Here is a 24,212-nt window from a genome sequence, read left to right on the forward strand (position 1 = left end):
AGAAACGTAAGATTGTAATTAACAAAAAACACGTTGTGCCTAAAAAGAAATACTATAAAGAAATCTGATTATTCTTGGCTGGTTAAGGGGTTAACATTATTATAATATCAAAAGGGTGAATAATATTGTTGAGTATACGACTCAGTGCTAAATTATTAATATTTGGTCAATGAAGCAATCGAATCCTGAAAACGAGATGGTACGACTATTTTCAAACCCTGATCGAAGATTTTTTTAAAAAGAATGATCGAAATTTGTTTGGAAGGGGGAAGCGTGGTCACCCACGTAAAAGCGTTCCGCGCGTAGTTGCGAAAGTCGCTTATTCCGGGGCGGCGATTAGGTTGGAAACCGCGACAGAGAATGGGTTGGTAATAATAGGTAGCGCGGCGATCGGTGGCTCTCAAAAACAACAGGGGGATTCCGTGGATACACGGCCGTGAACGGCCTAGGGCACGTAGACGCACGGGGTGCGTGACCTAATCACCCGTTCACCGCTCCATCGGAGCGGCGCAAGTCGAACGACGCGAATCTGCGTCGAGTTTACTGCTTCTGCTGTTCCCTGTTGGTGACGGAGGGGGGGAGGAGGTGGAACGGGGACGACGGGAGGCGGGAGGACAAAGAGATGAGGGCAAGTGCGGAGCGGAGGGCCTCGGGGTTTCCTCGTGGCTGGCAAGGCGAGCCGAGCCAAGTCGAGCCGTGTCGACTCGTGGAGACGCAGCGGGGAACCGACGACCGTCTCCGTGTTCGCTTTTGCTACGGGGAAGACGCTCGCGGGGAGGGTGTTGGCACTTCGTCAGACCGGAGAGGATGAGAGAGGCGCTTCGTCAGACGCGCGAGCTTAGACGCACGCGTGACTCACTTGCCTATCGCGGGGATCTCCCGTTTCTCTGCCGGGTGGCAGCACCGTACGTTAACCGTCCACAGCGACGCTCGCGAGGACGCGTGAAGAAAGTTTCGCAATCGCGTCGAACGTTGTTCGAAACTAGGCCTGAGGGACTACAGTCGGCGACAAAAAGATTAACACCAGAACTAGGCGCTCCAAAAAACTCGCAATTTCTAACAAAAACTGTCAAAAATTTACTACATCATACGTTACACGTTTCGTCGAGTATCTACCGTACAAATAAATACACCATAATTGTCGGTAGTTCTACCATTTTATATTAAATTTATTTCTAAACTTTTTATTCGATACTTCATATTTGGTAAAGCACTTTATTCAAGAGGAACATAAAATTTTATTTCCATGCTTTTCCTAAATTCTTTTCTGACCCATGATGTACCACGTGCTACAGCAGCAACCACCGAAAGACTCGATATTTCTAATAAAAATTGTTACAAATTTACTGGACCATATGTTATACATTTCATCGAGTATCTACCGTTCTAATTTCTGCGGTACAAATAAATACGCCATAATTGTCGGTAGTTATATAGCATTTTATATTATATTTAAAAAGTACTATATTCAAGGCGAACATAAAATGGCGATTTTGCTTCCATGCTTTTCCTAAATTCTTTTCTGACCCATGATGCACCACGTGCTACAGTAGCAACCACCGAAGCGTTCCAAAAGACTCGATATTTCTAATAAAAATTGTTACAAATTTACTAGACCATATGTTATACATTTCATCGGATATTTACCATTCTAATTTCTGAAATTTTAATTTCTAAATTTATTTCTAAATTTTTAAATGCTTCACATTTCATTGTACCTAAAGTACTTCATTCAAGGCGAATATAAAATGGCGATTTTCTTTCCATGCTTTTTCTAAATTCTTTTCTGACCCATGATGCACCACGTGCTACAGTGGCGCCCGCTTAAGTGTTCAACGATCGTGACCGGGCGCGGACACTTAAACGGGGAGGTTCGTTCCAGAAATTGGCCAACTATAGTGCATACTGTCACGCGTAAATAATGCTGTCTATTGATGCAGATCGTAGATAACGCCGCGATTCGACTCGAGCAAGGAATTCTAAGAAATGGTGGGGGATAACTGGTGGACATTTAAGCAGACATCACTGTATTTTAAAAGATTACAGCTAAAGAATATTTACAATTGACGAGGAATCGTTCAGCATAGATTCTTTCGATTTTGTGCATACTAATCAGACCGTTCCATGACATTTAACGATCATGAATATAATACCACGATACTCAATAAGGTTAGACACGTTGTAAACCAAAGCTTTGTTTCTAATTTAATTAGCAATCGTACCGATTGTTCGTCTCTGCTCGAGCAAATTAATTTCTACTCTCTGACGAGCAAGCTTGGATTTAGGTCGTGTATTATTTTTGGAATTGCTGTCACTCTTGTTTGATCACATTGTTTCGACAACCCGACAATTTTATATAATATTTAACTCCGTCGATTTGGCACGTTACACGTACTCAGATTAGCCAAATAACACGTGGACAATTGCACTGTATTAACACGTCGCTTCACATTGTCGAAGAATCAATTTTCCTACAAAGTAGTCAGGTTTCAATCGAACGTAACGCGATCGGTTGCCCAAGTGTTAAGAAGCCACGCGGGGAAGTAAATTTACTATTCCATCGGTGGATGTAGATTTACTTCACTTACCTCGCGTTTACCGTTAGCATTTTCTTGGCTTTGTAGTCAGAATCTACTTTCTACGAGCCATTCTTTCCCAGACCTCACCTACGTCGAATTAGAATTAAAAAAATGTTGTTCCAAAAGGAAAATACGTTCACCATTTCGCGATACCTTTGTCAAGATGTTTTGGCGTTTCGTGGTATCGGGAAACATTCAAAATTGTCTAACTTTATGGTATTCTAAGGTTTGCAAAAAAGAAAATTTAATGTCCGCCGCTGGTTACTGCGGTTCATTCCAAGCCCAGCGCTTCTCGTCCAGAAATAGGTTGCAGACCGATGCAGCTTGTTCATCTTTCTTTTACCACGGTGCAGTGGACCAAAAATGTTCTCGGCACACTCTTCTGGGATTTAGAAATATTTAACTGGGAATTAGAGCTCCTTGATATCGATCCATAGTGTCATAAACATCGAACACATTTCTAGTTTTATTATATCGTTGAACATAAAAAGAATCTTGGCTCTGAAACTATTAAGATTTATCCCTGAAATGGCACACTGATTCCAGCAAAATTTTCTGTATAAAATAAATAAACAGTGATTTATTTTATCAGCCATCATTTTGTAAAACAATTGATGTAAAACAAACTGATGTGTATAATTTAGGTAAACGTGATGACGAGATATTAGCTGAATTCTAAACAATACAAAGTTCAAATCAATGCAGAACACGGAAGACCCAAAATTTGTAGGAATATGAAACCTTTTGCAAGTTCGTATTAGTTATGAACAGTTATATAATAGCAAACATTGAAATAAAATATATAAATCAGTGAAAAATTATTTAAAGACCAACTTTACTAAGTATTCAATTTTATTAAGTATTCAATTAATGATTTTTTTATTCCAGAAACCTTTATCTCCAGAATTTAATAGATTTCCCAGAAAAACTATATATTTTGTTTAAATTGAAAAGAATTGGAATATATTAAAAATTGATTTACTAGATTTTGAGTACCCAAAAACGAAAAGTTTAAAAACTTGTAATTCAGGTCACGTATCCTATGAATTACGCGTCTAAAAATATGATGATTAGAAAATTTAAGTTTTCGTTTATGTAAACTTGCATGCCAATAGTAATATCGTGTACATTCATAACACGCGTAAATATACTAATTTTTGTTGTTTTCCCAATTGAGAATGTTAGATATGTTTCAAGTACGCGATCGCTATAATCGCCCGTTTATTGTTGCTTTTTTGCCATTGAACAGTTCCAGCTGTTAACGACGTCGTCCCTGCGTCCCTATTTATCATTCGTATGTCCCGCTTTTTTAACCTTTAACCCCTCGACGGTTCAACGTCGAGAGTGACCAAGAAGATTTCGGTGTTCCGATTGCGGCGTTATTTATCGAGACGCGGCCATTGAATACTTGAGTTTTGTGTAATATCGAAAATCACAAACGCATCGTTTCCAAAATATTCTAATTGCTCCAGTTAAAAAATGTCTCCTTGTCCAAGAGTGTTTGTTTTAGTATTCAACGACAGTTCGACGCTCTGTTAAACGATGAGATCATATTGAAAAATAATATGTATTACGTTTGAACAGGAAAGTTTAAACAAATTCTTCGTTCGCAATGCACAATGAAAAATATGGAGAAATATATCATTCTAGTTTTGTAATAATACAGTATCATACTTCAACTTCGCGCTGGGGGCCGATGAATCATGCATCGCTTCGATAAATTTTCCTCCACTCGGGCATCTCATAAATAAACGATTGTATTGTACGAACTTGCTAATATAAAACTTCACAGTATTCTTAGACCGTTTATCGCTTGTTTTGACTTGTTTTTAAATTCGTATTTCGTTCGGGATCTAATCGTTGCAATTACATGGCTCTCCGTACGACCAGCATTCAATTTACTGGCATAGAAATTTTTCCGACGCGAAGACCAACGTTATCGAGTGAAATTATTTTCCAATATTTCGATTCCACGTCGAAAGCCATTTGTAGCGAGCGTATAAAACCATTTTAAAAGCATCCCGCGTTCGTTTTTCTATTATTAATCGTTATGCCCCCGCGAAAACCACAAATCCCGGGGAATAAAAAATATTGAAACGAATCGGCACGATCGTAGCAATTATTTCGTCCGTCGATGATTTACAATATTTTTCGATTAATCGTTTCAAAAACAAATATGAAACACTATTTTGCATTTGCAAAAGCAACACAATGAAAATGAAGGAGACCATCGTCGTTTGAACAAAATATTCACACGGAAACATACATTTTCGTTTATTCGCGAAACAGAAAATAACCGTGGAAATTTCAATATTTACCTTTTCATACATACTTTGTTTTTTAATTTATAAAACTCAAATAAAATCATTACAGAACGTTGCAGTTTTAATTCCCTGTACAGAGTAGACTTTTTAACGTGAATTTACAATTTTTCATGGCGAAATATGAGGGAGAAAAAATATTATAATTTTTTCAAAGGTTTTGCATCGAAAAACGAACAATTTTGCAGCTGAAATTTATGGATAAAGAATATTTCTTATATTTTATTTGTATTGCTTATTAGGTCGTTTCAATTTACTGAAAATAATAAATACTTAAATAGGTAATTATGCAATCTATTTTTCTGGAATCATCAATTTTACGTTTATTGGAAAATGAAATTTTCAGAGATATCTTATTACGTAGACTCTGATTAACTGATTTATTGTGATTTTTTTCTAAGATGAATATTCAAGCGAATTGCGTAGAATCTTTGTAATATTCATCTCGGATGAATTAAAACACGCTACATTTACGTGCGAAGAATTCGCGAATGAATGATTCATACACGCAACACTGACGTTACACAATAAGAAGACCGTCTGCCATTAAGGTGTTAATAATCCATTTAGTTTTCCGTTGCGTAACGCTTGTCGATTTTTCTTTTTCGTCCACGTGGCGTGCTTCTTTTCGTGGAACGTTTAAAAATATTTCATTAAAATAATTCCTTCCTTTCGAATATTCCATTAACGAACGAGTATAATAAAACGATGAATTTATTAACATCTTTACGAGTTTAAAATTTTTTGCACAGTGTGTTCGGAATAGAATTTTTACCGGGATTCAATGACTCGACCGGAACAGTAATTTTTCACACGTTCGAACGAACAAAGTCGGTGAGCACACACAAGAGAACTTATCACACGTACGGAAGGAAAAATAATTGGTATAACGAGGTCTATACACTTATGACGCATTTTCTTCGTGAACGCGTTGATGCACCTGCAAACTTAGCTTTTAAATCGAGCCACGTTTTACTTCAGATCAATGTCCGCCATTTTAGAGAAGTTCATATCACGCGTTCAAACAGTGAAAATGAAACTTTTAAAAATTAAGAGTAAATTGTTTTGTTTACATACAGAATTCATATTCCACATACTCGAAACTATCGATTTACGGGGGGGAAAAGAGTCGAAACTATCGATTTACGGGGGGGAAAAGAGTGATTTTTCCTTTAAAAAATTGAGCAAAACGAAAACGACGAACACGACAAATTGAAGCGAAGTTCGAGGACCGTTGGAGAAACGTTTAACAGAGCTAACGCGTCCGGCATAAAACGGTTAACAAATTATGTACAAGGCCTGGCCAGTGGCTCGATGCACAATAGTCTGAACGGACTATTCATGGCTCGTAATTGATCGTTTGTCGTGCGAGTTACGCTTCATTTCTTGGACTCTAGCGTTATCTTAGAGCGGCAGCCTTCGTTTGTCACCGGGCACTATTTGGCGCGCGATACTCGTGATACTGCAGCTCGGGAGTATGCGAGCATAGCGCAGATAATTTTCACGGAAAAGTGCCAGCGCTAGACGAACAGATCGTGCAACAGCGGTCTGTTATAGCGGCGGGCAAAAAGTTTCACGCGACTTAACTTTATCTTTTCGATAGATAACAGCGAGTGAGTCGTAGGTCTTGGGATCGCGTGTACGCTTGGACTCTATGATCCAGCAACTTTCGAAACGTAAACAGTACTTGGAATTACGCTCGAACACGATGGCGCCTCAATAAGTTTCATTAATATAATGTAGGAAATTTGTAATAACAAGATTCACGTGGAAAAACATCGATAAAGCTAGCTGTCTACGCCCAGAACATAGCGATTGTTGTATCATGTAAGGAGACAATATTATTGGAAAATTTGTGTTTCAAAGAAGTCAGGAAATGAAAATTAATTGCTTGACGTTTTGTCGAAAAGTTAACTTTCCTATTGACGTGCAAAATAGTGAAATTTTTTCTTAAAACTTACTGTATACGCGTCTTTTCATCACTCACTGTATCTACTTACGGATGTATGTATTTTCAAGCTCGATTATCTGGAAAACGAAGCATTCTACGAGACAAATTTTAAAGTATTACGAGTAAAGGAACAACCTGAGCACACCGACTTAATATTTTCCATTTCCTTATCAGTTTCATGGTTAGTTTGGAACAGCGATTCCCAGTGCTTTCCACCGGAATTATCAGACTAGAATAATTGCAAGTTGAACGACTTCGACAGCGAACGGCTCTATTATTAACGCGACAGTCGAACGTTGTTAATTGATCGAACGTTTCATTGTTACAGCCGCGATTGTTTGTAACGATAGAACGGGCCACCCTTCGATAATGCTCGTGGATGCAGTTCGCGGTCGTTAATGCGAGCATTCCGATTCGTAGAATACGGGAAGGCGATCGAATTAGTATCGAACGGAATCGGTGAAAATAGAACAAACTCGGGAGACGGTTATACCATTTCTTGAACCAGTTTGAACATCAGAATTAACGGAAAAGGCTCGTAAATATAATTAAAAATAAAAGCAATAATTGTCATTTACGGTGGAAATCCAAAATTATTGGTACACTCTTTTGTTATTTAAACAAATTCTATCGTTTTTATAGTAATGTACGTATTTAGTAATAATTTTGCAATTTAAAATTTCTCTTGCTATACAAGATGTTCCCTGTAAAATAAAAAATTAATGAGAGATTCTAGAGGTCAAAATAAAACGAAAATCAAGAATACCAATTTGTTGATTGAAGCTTCCTTAAAAAGTTATTAACAAAATTATTGTTAACAATTTGTCTACCTACACGAATTTCTTTCTCGAAAATGCGTAGGATTTCGAGGTTATGGCTATTCACCAAAAATGATTGAAATTATCCCTCGCAACCAAAAATAATTTTTTTAGAACGATTCGAAATATTTTAATTTTGTCGACAAATTTCTACACCTTCCTGAATTTCTTTCTCGAAAATGCGTAGGATTTCGAGGTTATGGCTATTCACCAAAAATGATCGAAATTATCCCCCACAACCAAAAATAATTTTTTTAGAACGATTCGAAATATTTTAATTTTGTCGACAAATTTCTACACCTTCCTGAATTTTTTTCTCGAAAGTGCGAAGGATTTCGGTGTTATGTGTATTCACCAAAAATTATTATAATTGACCCCCGGAACCGCAAATAATTTTTTTAGAACAATTCAAAATTTGTTTTTTCGCCAGAAAATGTAGGCACCTGTCGATTATTCTTAAAAAGTCGTTTTTGATTTTTAATAAATGTGTTTGACGCTGTACGGAAAAGTTTTCTAATACTATTTTGTACGTATCCATGGGCTCTATTTTAGAAAAAAATTTCAATAAGATTTATTCATTATTATAGGAGTTATGGCTCTTTAAAAATTGGACCATTTTTATAAAGTTTTTGTCAGTTTTTGAGGTGAAGGAGCAACTTTTCGAATATTTTTGGAATTCCCACATATTCTTCATTAAAATACGCGTTGTTTGCATTTTGAAACATTAAAATCGTCCAAACCGTTCAGAAGTTATGACGTTTTAAAGAAACGCATGAAATTTTAGAGTGACATTTCTGGCCTGAAATTATATTTTCGGAAAAGAATTTTTTTCTCGAAACTGCGTAGGATTTCAGGGGTATGCCTATTCACCAAAAATGATTGTAATGTACCCCCGCGGCCAAAAATATTTTTTCCAGAACGATTTGAAATTTTTTTTTCGCCAAAAATTTTCCAGTCGGTATGGAACTTCAAACGTTAATAACTTTTTAACGAAGCCTCAATCTACAAATTGGTATTCTTGATTTTCGTCTTATTTTGGCCTCTAGAATCTCCCATTAAAATTTTTCCCTGATATGGCCGAACATCCTGTATAGTCCTACCCCGATAGACAACTGTTTTTATCCTTCGTTTTAAAAATTAGTTTTTAAATCTATCCACGAATGCAATTACAATTATATATCGATGTCAATTATGTTTTCGTTGAAACCACTCGCAGAAATTTCTAAGCGGGATTGGAAAATGAACGAAGGGGGATGGCTTCCGGTACGTTGGGGGTTTATCTCGATATTCTCGATAAATATGGAGGATCACGCGAGAGAAGCACGACGATCGAGAGCAAGGGTTCACGTTGAAGCAAACGCATTATTTACGCATACGCGTGTCCGTTCCACTCCGCTCGACAATTTCAATTTTCAACTTACGACTGTTGGTTCGAGGTCCGCGCGGCATTGATTTTATTGGTCTAACAATAACCACAGTTGTCTGCCCGATAACGCGGCAGGCATGCGCGACGAAAGCCTCGAAACAAACAGCGCGGAGAAAGCAAGAAATTTTTCGAAACCCGCGTCTGCCGACGGAACATAATGAAACAGAGAAGTCTCGCGTAGACGAGCTCGAAAACCTGACGTCTGACGAGTAAAAAGACGAGCAAAAAGGGGGAAGGAGGGGTACGAGGTCACGGTGTGAACTATCGAGATAGAGAGCAAACAATAATAACACCAATGCGTCAAGAAAACGCTCTATTTTACGTAATGCGCTATAGTCCGTCAAAGATGAGGCCAGTACTATGTTTTAACCCTCTTGCATCATCGACGTGTTGCGTAAACTCCCCGTAGGGGGTTGAAATTTACGTAGAAAGTGATTTACCAATTTTTTAAGCAGCTGAATTTAGATTATACGCGGAGACATTTTTTATTCTTCACTTGGAATCTTAATCAGTGGTTTGAGTAATTAAAAACAGTATAAATAATATTCTTTTGGTAAGAATAAAACATTCCCAAACTGGTCAAGGTAGACAAACAGTTTTCAGATAAAAGTCATTCCTTTAAACTGAACCTGTTATTTAGAAAATAATTTGCCAATTTTTTAAGCAGTTGAAAGTAAATGATAAATGAAGATATATTTTTTTAAATTTTTTATTTTTTATTTGGAATCTTAATCAATGGTTTGAGTAATTAAAAAGAATATAAATAATGCTCTTTTAGTAAGAATAAAACATTCCCAAACTGGTCAAGGTAGACAAACAGTTTTCAGATAAAAGTCACCCCTTTAAACTACATCTGTCATTTAGAAAATGTTTTTCCAATTTTGTAAACAACTGAATTTAGATTTTACATGAAAATATTTTTGTCTAGTTTGTATTATTACGACAAGGGTGTGTTTTTTTATTTTTGTACAACGTAAATGAATTGAACAGAATAAAAACGAATCACAATCCATTTCCGTGTCCCATAGGTGTAATTGCATTCGGCTGCAGAGGAACTCGAGCCGAAAAAGCACAAGGTTCGCGATGTTTGTAAACGTAAAACGGCAAATAGACCGAGTTTCCATTCGGCCACTGTAACGGACACGGCGTTGGAATAACAAAATGACCCGGTCGTGTGACTTCGCGAGCGATCGTTCGCAGAAAATCCCCGAAATCGAAGTTCTATTTCGGAAAAATAACGCGTCATGGCGCGGAATCGCCGTCAGTGGCAGTTGTTTGCTTCAAATATTTACAGTTGCATAAAAAATATTCGGGTTCTTTTCTCGCTCGTAACAGTTCTGTTTCGATAAAAACGATGTTTACTAAATTTGATACACAAGACGTGTAAACGAAAGTAATAAAGGAACGATTTGTAATGGTCGATAGACGCTGTAGTGAAACTGTTGATACAGTAATCTCCAGATAAGTGAAACGAAGTTTATGTTTCTTTATTGAGAACGTAATTATCGCACGTGGGTCGAATTTCGTATTGTAAATTACGATTTTTGTGAACATTATTAATATTGATGGACTAGTAATGTTTTTCTAGTGGAAATGAATCCAAACACGCCCACATTTGAGCTATTTTCAATTATGAAAATTTTTTTAGAAATTCGAATTACAGGTTATTGATAGTAGTTGGAACGATGTCGTATTTGGACTCATTTTTATTGAGAAAACCTTGCCAATCTGCTGATAGGTGTAATTAACAATATTTCTGGAATAAATTGACTCATTAGATATTTGGTGATTATTATAAAAAGCATAAACAGAGAAAAAATTCCATTACTTTTAATCAGTCAATAACATAAGTCATTTCACTGTTTTCAAATACTTCGAATAAAAATGTATCATTTTAGTAAATTAAGTACTCAAATAAACCATGCCTTACATTTTCGAAACTGTAGCCAAATAAAATTCTTTTCACTCTTCCCAACTCAACGTACGTAAATGAATGTGAAAAAAAGCTTGATAATAAAGAATACAAATTGCTGTTTAAATTTGTGAAAGTGTCCTGAAAGTTTCATCGAAATGGGGAACCAGAAAAAAAGCTATAGGACGCCAGGCCATGAAAATCGGGAGATTCTGAATTGTAAATATTAATTTTTTTTTTTAAATCTTTTACTTCCTGGATCGATCTGATACCCCACGAAATCGATGGCGCGTTTACTCGCGACACTTTGAACGTAGATTGTACGGTGAAAAAATAAGGCTTCCTGTGATAATTCCACGCTGATATCGCGCGTTCCCGGAACAGTAGGATTTCATAGGAACGAGTACAACGAAGAGTGCCGTCACTGTCGTTTCATTCATTTCTGTGGATTTCCTGTTCGAGGATCCAATAAAGTCGTAAAGCGCCGTTTGTTCCACATAACTTCAGAGACTTGGTTATCCATTTACAAAGGGGCTTCCTCGTATTCAATGAATCTGTTATACACAAGGGTTGCGAAATTGCATTAACCTCGTCGCTTCTTCCGTTTTTAATTGGCACGATACGGTTTTACGCGACCTGTTTCGTATCGGTTTATTGGTTTCTGCGTATTCCTTGCTCGGCTCTCGATTCCACTTTCATAATCTTCCCTCGTTACCGGCCAGATCCTTGTCGCGAGGTTATATTAACGACCCCCGGAATCTGCGAGGCAAATTACGGGGGAAAACTTTTCGAAAAATTATACCGTACACGGAAACTCCATGGACAACAAAGCACAGTCGTTGTCTTATTCGAAATATACTCAACTATTCACTATTCAACAGTGGACGAATATTCTTTATCCCCTTGACCTACGATTTAATTTCAAATAATTCTTCAAACCTGTACTATTTAATTTTGTTTATGTTCGTACAAGAATAGATTTTTGGGAAAGAATTTCTTTCTCTCTTTCTCTTACGCGATAAGAGTCCACTTTCAGTCTGGTGTTCGATATAAGTCCAACGTTAGACTTTGCCTCCATTTTATTTATATTTCTCCTTAGTACTGTGTTGCTTCACATTCTCTTGCACCACAATAATTTTTCAAACGTGTACTATTTAATTTTGTTGAAATTTGTTTATACAAGGAATGTAAAAATATCTTGATTTTAATAGATAAGACTTGATGACAAGTAGTCTCATGATTGTGAAAGATATCATCAAGAACTTGTAACGAATCAGACTCGTCATTGTACGACAAGGGGTTAAGAACACTGTTATGAATAAAAAGAATTTTGATAATAACATTAAAGAAATAACGAAAAACAAAAAACCCAATGTACAGAATTTAAACAAAAACCCAGTGTTCAAAAATCTGAATTCGTATTCTTAGTTCCCTTTTTTTTTATTTCTCGTCTACTTTCGACGAACTTTGCTATACAAGCAAGCCTGTAGCTTGGTCCATTTTGTAGCTGTGGACTCACGAAAAACCCGCACCTATCGCGTCCAGTATAGTGTGTTGGGCAAACAGTAGCGCCGCGTTAATTGACCGCGACTCGAGATCAAGTATCGAGGGAGGCGCGGTTCCAGGGCCTGCCAAACGCTTTCTTTGCCCGTTGACCGGGTAAAATATTCGAAAATGAAATTATTCGAATAGCCCGAGCCTCGCTTAGTATCGCAACGAGCCTGCGTGGAATGCTTCCGTCGACAAAGCAGGTTGGCTCTCGTTCTGCCAGCCTCCGCCGTCCTCGTCCTCGTCCTCTTTCTCTTTCTCTTCGCGTCTTTCCGGCATCTCGCTTGCCGCGTATAAATAGCACGATCCAAAATTACCAACAGTCCGGCGAGCAGCACCGCAGAAGACGACGTCATCGAAGAAAAGTCCCTCCGCTGAATGCGTCGACCATAGCCGGGAGGAACGCGTGGGGGTTGCTTGAAGTTTTGCACGCTTATGCACCGAGACCAACGCGATCGACGACCATAAACAGCGGGACAAAAAATAACACGCTTCTAAATCTATCTAATCTTTGCTGTAAGGTTTCAATTTCTCCTATATAGGATACTCCTTTGAAAAACTTTTCATCCAAATATCTTGAAATGCAATTTTCAGAGAAAACAAAATTCTCCTCAGGGGTGAAATACCACAGACCTTTGTTGTTGTTTTTTTAAATAAAAATTTGTGTCTCGATTTACAAATTTTTGTTGTACTGGGTTAGGTTTGTTTATTAGACTTCTAAATCTATCTAATCTTTGCTAAGAGATTTCAATTTCTCCTATACAGGTTTCTTCTTTGAAAACTTTTCATCCAAGTATCTTGAAATGCAATTTACAGAGAAAACAAAACTCTCCTCAGGGGTGAAATATCACAGACCTTTGTTGTTTTTTTTTTAAATAACAATGTGTGTTCCTATTTACAAATTTTTGTTGTGCTGGGTTAGGTTTGTCTATTAGACTTCGAAATCAGTCTAATCTTTGTTAGAAGATTTTAGTTTCTCCTATAAAGAATACTCCTTTGAAAACTTTTCATTCAAATGTCTTGAAATGCAATTTTCAGAGAAAACAAAACTCTCCCCAGGGGTGAAATACCACAGACCTTTGTTGTTTTTTTTTTTAAATAACAATGTGTGTTTCTATTTACAAATTTTTGTTCTACTTGGAAGAAAAAGATAACATTTTTTTATTAAACTCCTTTAATAAAATAAGAAACTGCATCGACTGAAGTACACAAAGAATTTTCTTTAGAATTTTTTTAATAAAATTACTTTTAATATTGGTAAAATTTTGAATACTTGGAATGAAATTTTTCAGTGATTTAACACATCAACGTTATAAAATTGCTATTATATTATAGCACTTATTCAAAGTTTCAACTATCACTGCCCTAATAATAAATTATAATATTAAAAGTATAAAAATTGATGGAAATCGCAGATTTGAAGAAAAGTACTTCATTGACGAACCATTTTTTAATTACAATATTCTTCGTGGCAATAAGTATAACAGACTCGCTTAGCGTCAGAACGCTTTCCGCGTTCGTTATATAGATTTTGAAATTAACATAACGTCGACAGTAATACGTGTCGCAAAATATTAACGACAGCGAACAGGAGCATTTCTAAGAATAAATGTTTCAACGTCGACAATGATCACCGTGTAATGTAACGATACGTCATTTTCCGGTATCAGACGTCATCTTATCAACATGAGAAACGAACGCGTTAAAATTACATTATGAAGCAACGTTTTCGCATATTGCAGAATTGATCATTGATTATTATTGAAAGCAAACAACTATAATTCTAAGAAACGACACACACACCGCGTCTGCTACGCAATGACGCGTAAATTCAAAGGAACGTCGTAAAAAAAATGTGCTGGGTGGTGTCGAGTAAATAATTTTTCGTGTAAAATTCATGCATAAACAACACGTGTGTACCTTTTTCCATTCCCCGTTCAATGACAATTCTACATTCGAGTTTCCTCGATGTTAGTAAACAATTCCAAGAAGACTGAACCATAATTATTCTATGAATAGGATTTCTCATAATTCGTGAAAAGCAGAATGTTTAAAAATATGATTTCCAAGGTTGAATTTGACATGACTCAAATGTCGATTTTCAACTTTTTGAAGAACGATGATTTCGAGGTTGGCTTATTAAAAGACGCGTAACGGCAATAGAAATGAATGGACGTTGGAGAAATTAATTTTAGTCGACAGACTGAGCGTTGATTATGTCTGAGAATTTTCTCGATAACGAAGGTTTTTTTTCTCGCGTTTGGCTACGAGCCTTGATCGCTTACGAATGGAAATCCGAAAGAAGGAAAGTTCTGTTCGCGCGCAAACCGACGACCGAGTGATCTGAACTGTTGAACTTGCCTCCTTCCGCTTTCGTAATGTAATTCTCGCATAAAACCGTAAGAATGACCTTCCAGGCCTTGAATATTAAGCGATCTGATAAATGCGCATTAAACGTGCACGTCTAGGCTGTCGTTCGATCCGACTAATCGGAACTGATAGTTGTTTCAGCGCGAGCGTCGCGTTTTATAGTTTCCTCTACGCTACGCGACAAAATAATAGGACGACGAAATTTTCCTGTTTCACCAAACTACGTAGAAAGATACCCTTGACTGTGATAAGTCGTTAATAACCTCGATATCGGTGCGGCTCTAAACTCGAACAAAACGAACAGAATACGTAAAAAGGCTTTGTCCACGCGTCAATTTAACAGGTAAACTTCGAAATGAGCCGAAAAAGAGTTATTAATCGTTAATAGAACGTAATTCGAAAGGTACTTCGAAGCTCCTATGTTACTGTTATCCTTTCATTTTATCGAATCTGTTTTTCGTATAAGTAGAAATAATTACTGAAAAGCTGCGTGTACAGGGTGTTCCACCCCTGGGAAAAATTTTTGGGAAATTCTAGAGGCCAAAATAAGACGAAAATCAAGAATACCAATTTGTTGATGGAGGCTTCGTTAAAAAGTTATCAACGTTTAAAGTTCCGACCATACTAAATTTTTTTCTCGAAAATGCGCAAGATTTCGGGGGTATGTCTATTCACCAAAAATGATTGTAATTGACCCCCGCAACCGAAAATAATTTTTCCAAAACGATTTGAAATTTTTTTTTCCCGTCAAAAAATGTCACACCTTCTCGAATTTTTTTCTCGAAAATGCGCAAGATTTCGGGGGTATGTCTATTCACCAAAAATGATTGTAATTGACCCCAGAAACCGAAAATAATTTTTCCAGAACGATTTGAAATTTTTGAGTTTAATGGTTAATATCTTTTTATCGCAGCCTCCATCAACAAATTGGTATTCTTGATTTTCGTCTTATTTTGGCCTCTAGAATTCCCCATTAAAATTTTTTCCAGGGTTGGCCGAACACCCTGTATAATAGTTTCTTCGTACATTACTAAAAGAGGAACATTATTTACACTTATATACAGGGTATCCTAGTGTCGATGGTTAAATCTAAAATAGGGGATGATTCTACATGAAAAAACAAATCGAGAACAAAGTATAAAATTTGTTCGTTCGAAGCTTCGTTTTCGAGATACACAATTGAATTTGAATAAGAGTCTGGTCATGTCTGCCCACTACCCACTGTTTCTACTTACTACACTGCTAATATTATTTAATTTGTAAGATTGCAAATAATAGGGACGAATTACTGACTGATGCTGACTGATGACATTTGTCATGTAATTATAACATTTCCGTTTCATCAAAACAAAAAAATGTCAGCTTAAAAAAGCTATACGTACTTCTAAAACAGTAAAAGCTACAAAAAAGTGCCATTGAGCAAAATTAAATGGTCATAATTATATTAACTTTCATGCATAGATGGAATTCTATAATTTGGATTGCACTGCTCAACCTAATCGTTCAAGAGTCATAACACATTAAAGTTTACTGAATTATTTCAATGTACCACTGTTCATTTTTGAACATACTGTTACACATTAGAATATTTGTAAACAAGAGTCTACGTCTAATATCAATCAATTTAAGATTAATCAATTTCCTTGTTGATAACTCTGTACCATATACGAGTAATGAAAGAGCAGATATATTTATTTTGTTTATTAAATGTAATTAGAATGGATGTGGTCGTGCAAAATTGCATACAGGAACGTATCCTCATCGAAAACAAGTTTCATACATCTACAAATGAATTCTACAAACATAAACACTAACAAACAGCCGTGTAACAACGTATATAATTTATTTTTCTTTGATTTTCCATAAAACGTACAAAACACTTTTATCTTTCTTTTAAAAATATGTCCTTTTAATATCAATGGTATGTTAAAGCAAGACAAGGTTACCATTTATATTTATAGTAATAATTGCTTAAGCTAATAGTTCCTTAGAACCAAAAAATTTTTCAGCCAACTTTTCCACCGCTTTTACGAAAGCAATTCTCATCCAACTCGAATTTCTGAATCGACGAAACAAATTTGTCGGTTTAAGATCAAACAAAAGGCGCTTGGATATTTCCCACACGCAACGGGTGCAGTTAAATAATCGAATGAATATTCTTATCGTAGCTCGAGCTTGCTTATAACATTATGTAGGTACTTGTTTACTCGATCGTTATATCTGCGACATATTTTAATGAGATCGTTATGAAGAAATCGCGAATTGTACTCGTTTCTTGCGCGTACTTTTTTAAAACTATAGTTTATGTAGGTATGTTTTGCCTATTATTAACATCATATATTTAATTATTTCGTTACGTAACATATCCTGTTAAAACGCTTGCTTATTTTCACATGGAAGATTTTATATCTTCGACGTCGAGTAAGAAACTGTTAAATCCCGATTGTAAAAAGCGCTCCATTGCGCGTCGCGTGAAAAAAGCACGAAGATAAAACGATTGCTTCACTCGATGAGACATTACGCACGAAACAAGACGATACGTTCACTTGGAATCTTTTCGACAGTAAACTTTTTACGGGTACGGTAATCTTCCTATAACGCGAGTCATTTGAATGAATTCTCGCGCGAGTAACCTTTTGTTCCAACAATTTCTTGTTAAGATAAATCCTTATACACATAAAAATTTATTCGTCTAGACAAATGAACTGTTATTCCCGATTTCTATCCGTTATCCGAATAAAATTTTCCCTCCGCTATGGCGTCACGAACAGCGATCGATAAAACGTGTGTATGTTTTGTTTGCAGAGACTCATACTGTGGCGATGACAGACCCACAGTTGTCGAACAATAACAATAATAACAACAACAACAACAACGATGGCGAGCCAAAGTACCTGCACAAAAAGTTCAAGAAGATGGCGACGACGGAGGTTGCGCCAAAGCTGGAGCCAAAGAAGGACACCGCGGCCAACAACGGTTCTCCAGAGGCACCCAAGAAGAAGGATTCGGCCAAAGACTCCAGAGAGTCGCTCAAAGATCCGATCAAGGTCGAGGCCTCTCCGGAACCGGGGGATGGAGAGCCGACGGAGTCCAGGAAAAGCGGCTACGTGTGTCCTTATTGCAGGCTATCGTGCGCCAAGCCGAGCGTCCTGCAGAAACACATACGAGCCCACACGAACGAAAGACCGTATCCCTGCGTGCCTTGCGGTTTCGCGTTCAAGACGAAGTCGAATCTCTACAAACACTGCAGGTCCCGTGCTCACGCCCTGAAGATGGAGGGTGGCGATGCCAGCAAGGTACATATTCGCTGAATTTTTTAAAATCGAAACGAGAATCTCCTCGCAAGGAGAGATCACCAAACTGATACTCTAAACAGTGATAGATTTCGACATCCCCATTACAGTAATAAAGGGTTAGAAACACGACGTAGTTTACTTTTGGTTTGCATTCTGTTTGAAAAGTCCTTTAAAATTAGTCTTCATCGTCCCTTGTAGATCGAATAACTATAGTCGAAGCTATAATTTTATGTATTTTAGAACGTTAGTTTGGTCCAAGACGGATTGTCAAACGCAATCAATTTTCTTGATATTAAAAAAGACGGGTTTGTACCTCCGATAAGACTCGATTGGGCGAATGTTCGCAGGTATCGGAGGACTCGGACATAAGCCTATCCGACAGCGCGAGCAACGGAACCGGGACGCCGCCGCCCCCGCCATCATCGACGCCGACGTCGACCATGTCCAGCATAAAAACGATCAGGACCGGGAAAATCTACAAGCCAAAATTCCACACGGCGCTCCAGTGCGTCAACAACGACACCGAAACGTCTTCCCTTTCATCCGTTTCTTCCAATAACAGTTCTTCCTCGACCGCAGCCGCCGGTTCCAAGCCCAATCCAGAGCAAGTACAAGAGCACATCGACAAGATCATCACCGATAACCAGGCGATCGTCGATGCGGTGGACCCGCGTCTGCACAAGCTGATGCAAAGGCAACAGAGTCTCGTCGAGACGAAACAGTGCGATCAACCGTTGAATCTCTCTTCCTTCGAGGAGTCCGCCTCGCGGAAACGATGCTACAGCGAGAGCTTCGTCCGCGAGAGCAAGGACTGCCCGAACAGCTCGGACGGTTCGTTGATCAAGGATCTCCTACTGAACAATCCGAACACGTGCCAAGAGGGGGAGAACGAGAATTACCGGTGTTCGTCTTGCGGCATGCACTATTTGAGCATCGAGGACCTCGAGGCTCACCGAAGATACTCTTGCAAGGGCACCGCGAGTCCCCATAGAGAGTGCCAACTGGACATGGAGAGGAGAGAGTCCGATTTCGAATCGAAGTCTTCCGATTATTACAATACGCTGCAACCCTTGCCCTCCCCGGGGCCGCTGTTGGGTAACACGAGGCTCGTGGACGCGTACGCGCCGCCCGCGAAGAAGCAACGCTCGGAGTCCGTGCCCACGACGCTGCGATCGCTCGAGGAGTTGAGCAAATACCCGCGACCGAATTCGCTACAGATGTTCGGCGGTGAGGTGAGGATCCTGGACAACACCGGCGAGACGAAGACGATGAGGATCGAGCCGCGACAGACGAACTCGCCCACCAGCGAGCAGCACATCGTGAGCAGCAAGTGCGTCACCTCGGAGACCGCGTCGATCGTGGTTAGATCGGGTCTCCATTCGGGGGGTACGATGGTGCACAAGCCACCGGGCACGCCAGCTAGCACACCCAGTTCCTCCATATCTTTGCCCAACACGCCGCAGATGTTGGCGCCGATCATGCCGAACATATCAACTCCGAACATAGCCCCCAGCATGTCGTGCTACAATTACCTGGAAACCCACCTGAACCCCCTGACCAGCATCACTGCCTACAATCCGTTGACGTTGCCCCAGCCGGGCATCACGAATATCCTGCACGGCGGCAAAGTAATACCGTACGTGCCCGGCATGCCCGGGCCCCACACCCTCGCGCCAGCCATAGACATATCTTCGAGCATAGCGACGAGCAACGCCGGTTACAAAGTGATACCAGGCTTGCCCGGCCTCCACATGATCCCCCAGCCCCTGGACCTCGCCAGTCCGGTGAAGATACAAACACCAAGCGTACCTGGTATTCCGGGACCGATGTCCAGTGGACACGCCACAATGATGGGCCAGCCACTGGACCTCGCCAGCCCGGCCAAGGACTCGAAGCTCGGCTTCAAGACGCCCAACAGCGACGCCTCGAAGCCCGGGTTCACCAGTCCGAAAGTTCCTAGCGTTAAGATTGAGACTTCCACGGACAAGTACCGCAGGGTGCCGCTCGCGGGGGAGATCGCCAAAGTGGAGCTTGACCGTCATATCAAGAATAGCGTGACCATGAAGTACAAGGCTATGGAGAGTCCGCGGGAGAGGCGGGAGTTCACGTACGACAGGAGCCCCAAAGCGGAGAAGTCGTTCGGGTACGCGAACGGCGTCGATCCGGGCAACTCCTACAGCAAGCTGAGATACTCGCCGAAGGAGTCGTCGTCCGAAAGCAGGAAGAGGCTGTCGACGTGGAACGTCAGCGAGCTGGAGTCCGGCAAGACGCCCGTTGTTGACCCGTTGGGGTACAACGCGGGTAAATACGATTCGCCGCCGCCCGTGGAGAACGGTCGCGTGAAGACGAGTTTCGTCGACAGCAGGGACAAGTCGATCGAGAGCTACGGCGCGGTGAACGGCGCGAAAATGAAGCCCGATACCGTGGCGCCGATGGTGCTCGGCAACTTGGACGGCTCGAAGACGGACGCGCCGAGCAAAGCTTCCGTAGATTTAATCGTTAAAGTAGACAAGCCCGAGGCGAGATCCCCGAAGAACGGCGACGCCACCAAAGAGGAGATGAACTCGAGCAAATTTCTAAGGCCCACGTCGTTGCCGCTGAAACCTGGCACCTTCACGCCGAAGAAGCATCACGGCATCACGCCCACGGCGAACACGCTGCCGCTGATCAGCCCGGAGACTCCGCGACCAAAGAAATCCTACGGGCAGCTTTACCTGAACGGACACGCCTACACATATCTAGGCCTCAAGTGCTCCACCAGAGTGTTTTACTGCACCCTGAACCGACCCCAGCCGATGTACGTCACCCAGCAGCACGGTTTGTCCATGTACTCGAACTGGAAGATATGCAAGGAAGCGCCGCCCGACGTCGACATGGCGCATTACGATTCGAGGCACAGGCCTCTAAATTACACCACCGCCTCCAAGAAACAGGAGGACGTTTTGACGCATTCCTCGCAGAGGCCCACCACGCCGACGAATACCGACAATGGATCGGACGGCGACATGCAGGAGAAAGCGAAGAGGGTCAAGATATTCGATGGCGGGTTCGAGAGCAACGAGGACTACACCTACGTTAGGGGCAGAGGTGAGGAAACTATATCTCCTTCTATGAATTCCATGTTTTAAACTGACTCGACGTTCGGTGTTTATTACAAAGGACTTCACCGAGTGCTAGGGGTACCAGCTTTGAAATGGTTTCAAGTTTTTAGGGCTACGGAGATTAGAACTCTTGAAGGTTTTTATAGATTCGAGAGTGAAGAACCACTGCTGTATTTTATAAATAGTTTTCTTTTAACCACGCCTTCGTTTTGCATAATTAAAGATGTAAATTTCTTTGTTATGTCAGGTCGGGGTCGATACGTTTGCGAGGAATGCGGCATTCGCTGTAAAAAGCCATCTATGTTAAAGAAACATATCAGAACGCACACAGACGTGAGACCGTACACGTGCAAGCACTGTGCTTTTAGGTAAGATTTTTAACATTCGAATTTAGTACACTTACACTACATAAATACCCTGGATAATTGAACTATACCTACATACGAAATGATAAACGAGGAATATAATCGCAAACGAGGTATACGAGTAGATCTTAAATCCAATGTATTTTTCGGCCCAATTTTCTGGGACTCCAGAGAAAAGAACACAAGACGAAGTGAGACAGAAAATGTTTCAATATGTTTTTACAGAATTTGTTGTGCGTGCAAAATGTGCGCGAATCCAAACTTGAAAACCCTCATTGTATCGAATTAATATTGTCCATCAAAATGATTGATCAGAAACGGCTGATATTCTATTATCTGTTTCCATTCATCGCGTCCCGCATTTCTAACTAATGTATTCGCTATTCGATCATTCTAATCAAATTATATCCGTACAGTTTCAAAACCAAAGGCAACCTGACGAAGCACATGAAATCGAAGGCTCATTACAAGAAGTGCGTCGAGCTGGGCGTCGTCCCCGTCCCGACGTCGGTCTGCGACGAGAACATCGACAAGGACGCCATCGCCCGACTGGCCGCGGGTGGAAACACCGAGGAATCCTCGGAGGAGGAGGACGAGAGCGACGGGGACGAGAGCGAGGAGTCAGGAAGCGAGGAACAGGAAGCTGCGCAGAGTCTGCTGAGCCTCTCTCAACGGAACACGAACCGATTCCCAGGGCTGCTTCCGTCCGGAAGACCCACGACCTATCCTTACACCCTGACGTTTCCAACGACCTCTACGTCGTCGACCGTGTCGGTGGCCGTAAGCAACTCGCCTCTGAGCAGCCAAGGCTGCGTCAGCACGCAGGCAACCACCCTCGTTCGAAACGAGTTGCCCTATCGGTATTATTTCCCCTCGAGCCGCAGCGCTCCGGAGGAATCGAGGACGACCGTGATTCAATCGTCCAAGAAGGAAACCGCCGACGTGGAAGTGGACGAGGTAGACGGGGATTCGCATAGCAGTTTGCCTCAACCCATGGATCTCACAACGAAGCCGGCTGTGCAACCCTTGCCGTCGCCAATCTTGCAAAGGGCCAAACCAGCCGACATTTTGACCCCCGTTTCCGAACCGGTGCTGCTCCAAACGATCGTCCAAACGATGGAAAGACTACCGATACAGGGAAGGGAATGGAAACCGGATGCAGAGGGCCATATGTTGCAGGCGTATCTGACCGAGAGGCACGTGATGGACAGCAAGATCAAGCAACAGTACCGGGTGGGGAACACGAAGATGGACAAGCTTCCGAAGGACAGGGACTTCTACTTGAGGCAGTTGTCACCCAACTCGAGGAACATGGAGCCGAACAACGTGTCCACGGTGACGTACACCGACCCTAGCAAGATGCAACAGACCGTGATGGACTCGAGGATCAAACACGTGTCGAAGCACACCACGGACGAGATCAAGATGGAGATCAGGGAGAAGATTTATCAGAACAACGTCGCGGTTGATCGACGGTCCTTCGACATCGAGTCGATCCACAGGGAGAAGGAACAAGGCCGGACGATCGTCGAGAGAGAGAATTACGAGCACGGGTTGATCAATCCCGTCGGTTCGAAGACCAGCGTGGAGTACGGTATGCCTAAGAGTAACAATTGCGCGGAGAGGTCCAGCTATTCCGTGGAGTCGCCTAACAGGAGCACGCCGCAGAGCGTGGACTGCCACTCGCCCAAGTCGTTCAACGCCGACGTCAATAATCGGCTGTTGTCGATACCGCAACTGAACAACGACATCGAGCGAAACTCGGTGTTCGGTTCGATGAAGGCGATGAACGAGTTGGAAAGGGCGCGGGAATGTCACGCGACGGGTCAGGAAATCAGGCAAACGGGTCACGAGATCAGGGTCGCGACGACGGATCACCGAATGCAGAGCCAGAGTCCGCGTAACTTGGACATGAGGCCGCCCAGCAGAGAGATGCGTACACCGAGCCAGGACTACAGAAGCCAGATGCAGGAATTGCGGCCGCCCGGCCAGGACTACAAACTCTGCCGGCAAGAATTGAGGCCCCCCAGTCGGGAGTTCAAGCCGCTGGTCCACGATATACGCTCTGGCCAAGAGATGGTGGCCATGAACAGCATGGAGATCAGACAGAGCAACGTGGACAACCGTCCGCCCAGCAGGGACATGATCCTGTTGTCGGAGTACAGGCACGCGCAGCCTCAGGAATCGAGGGTGAACTTCGAGATGATGCCGTTGGCCATGCACGAGGCCGCCAAGATGCAAGATGTCTCGAGGCCGCAGATCGTGGACATGAGAAACGTGGATCGCGTCGAAATGAAACATCCGGAGATGACGAAACAGAGTTTGGCCGAGAGCATCAAGCACACGGTGGCGCGGAAAATGGTCGTCGGAGGACCAGGTTTTAGATCACCCTCGCCTACAGCAGGGAATCTCAAACCGCAAGCAGAGTTCTTGCAGCCCTCCAGCGGACCTGCGCCCAACTATGTTAGGTGAGCTACGCACGAACAAGCTTTTGTAGATTGTTTTATACTACTATGATCGCTAGA

At 41.1% G+C, this 24,212-nt stretch overlaps 1 protein-coding gene across 4 annotated transcripts in view; it reads left to right on the plus strand.

Annotated features, from left to right (window-relative positions):
• The window catches only part of LOC122403346, a 48,325-nt gene that overhangs the window by 12,620 nt on the left and 11,493 nt on the right, over nt 1–24,212 (plus strand). For all 4 annotated transcript variants that reach the window (XR_006259614.1, XM_043406827.1, XM_043406828.1 and 1 more), the window contains exons 2-5: nt 17,731–18,221; nt 18,569–21,308; nt 21,570–21,690; nt 22,104–24,155. Coding sequence is in view for 3 of the 4 variants with exons in the window: in XM_043406827.1 (XP_043262762.1) it covers nt 17,731–18,221; nt 18,569–21,308; nt 21,570–21,690; nt 22,104–24,155 (5,404 nt within the window). In the remaining variant the exon portion in view is untranslated. The remainder of the gene's footprint in view (nt 1–17,730; nt 18,222–18,568; nt 21,309–21,569; nt 21,691–22,103; nt 24,156–24,212) is intronic.

The sequence above is a fragment of the Colletes gigas genome, unplaced genomic scaffold (genome assembly GCF_013123115.1).
Source record: "Colletes gigas isolate AHSC1104 unplaced genomic scaffold, ASM1312311v1 Colletes_gigas_Sc00049, whole genome shotgun sequence".
NCBI lineage: Eukaryota > Metazoa > Arthropoda > Insecta > Hymenoptera > Colletidae > Colletes > Colletes gigas.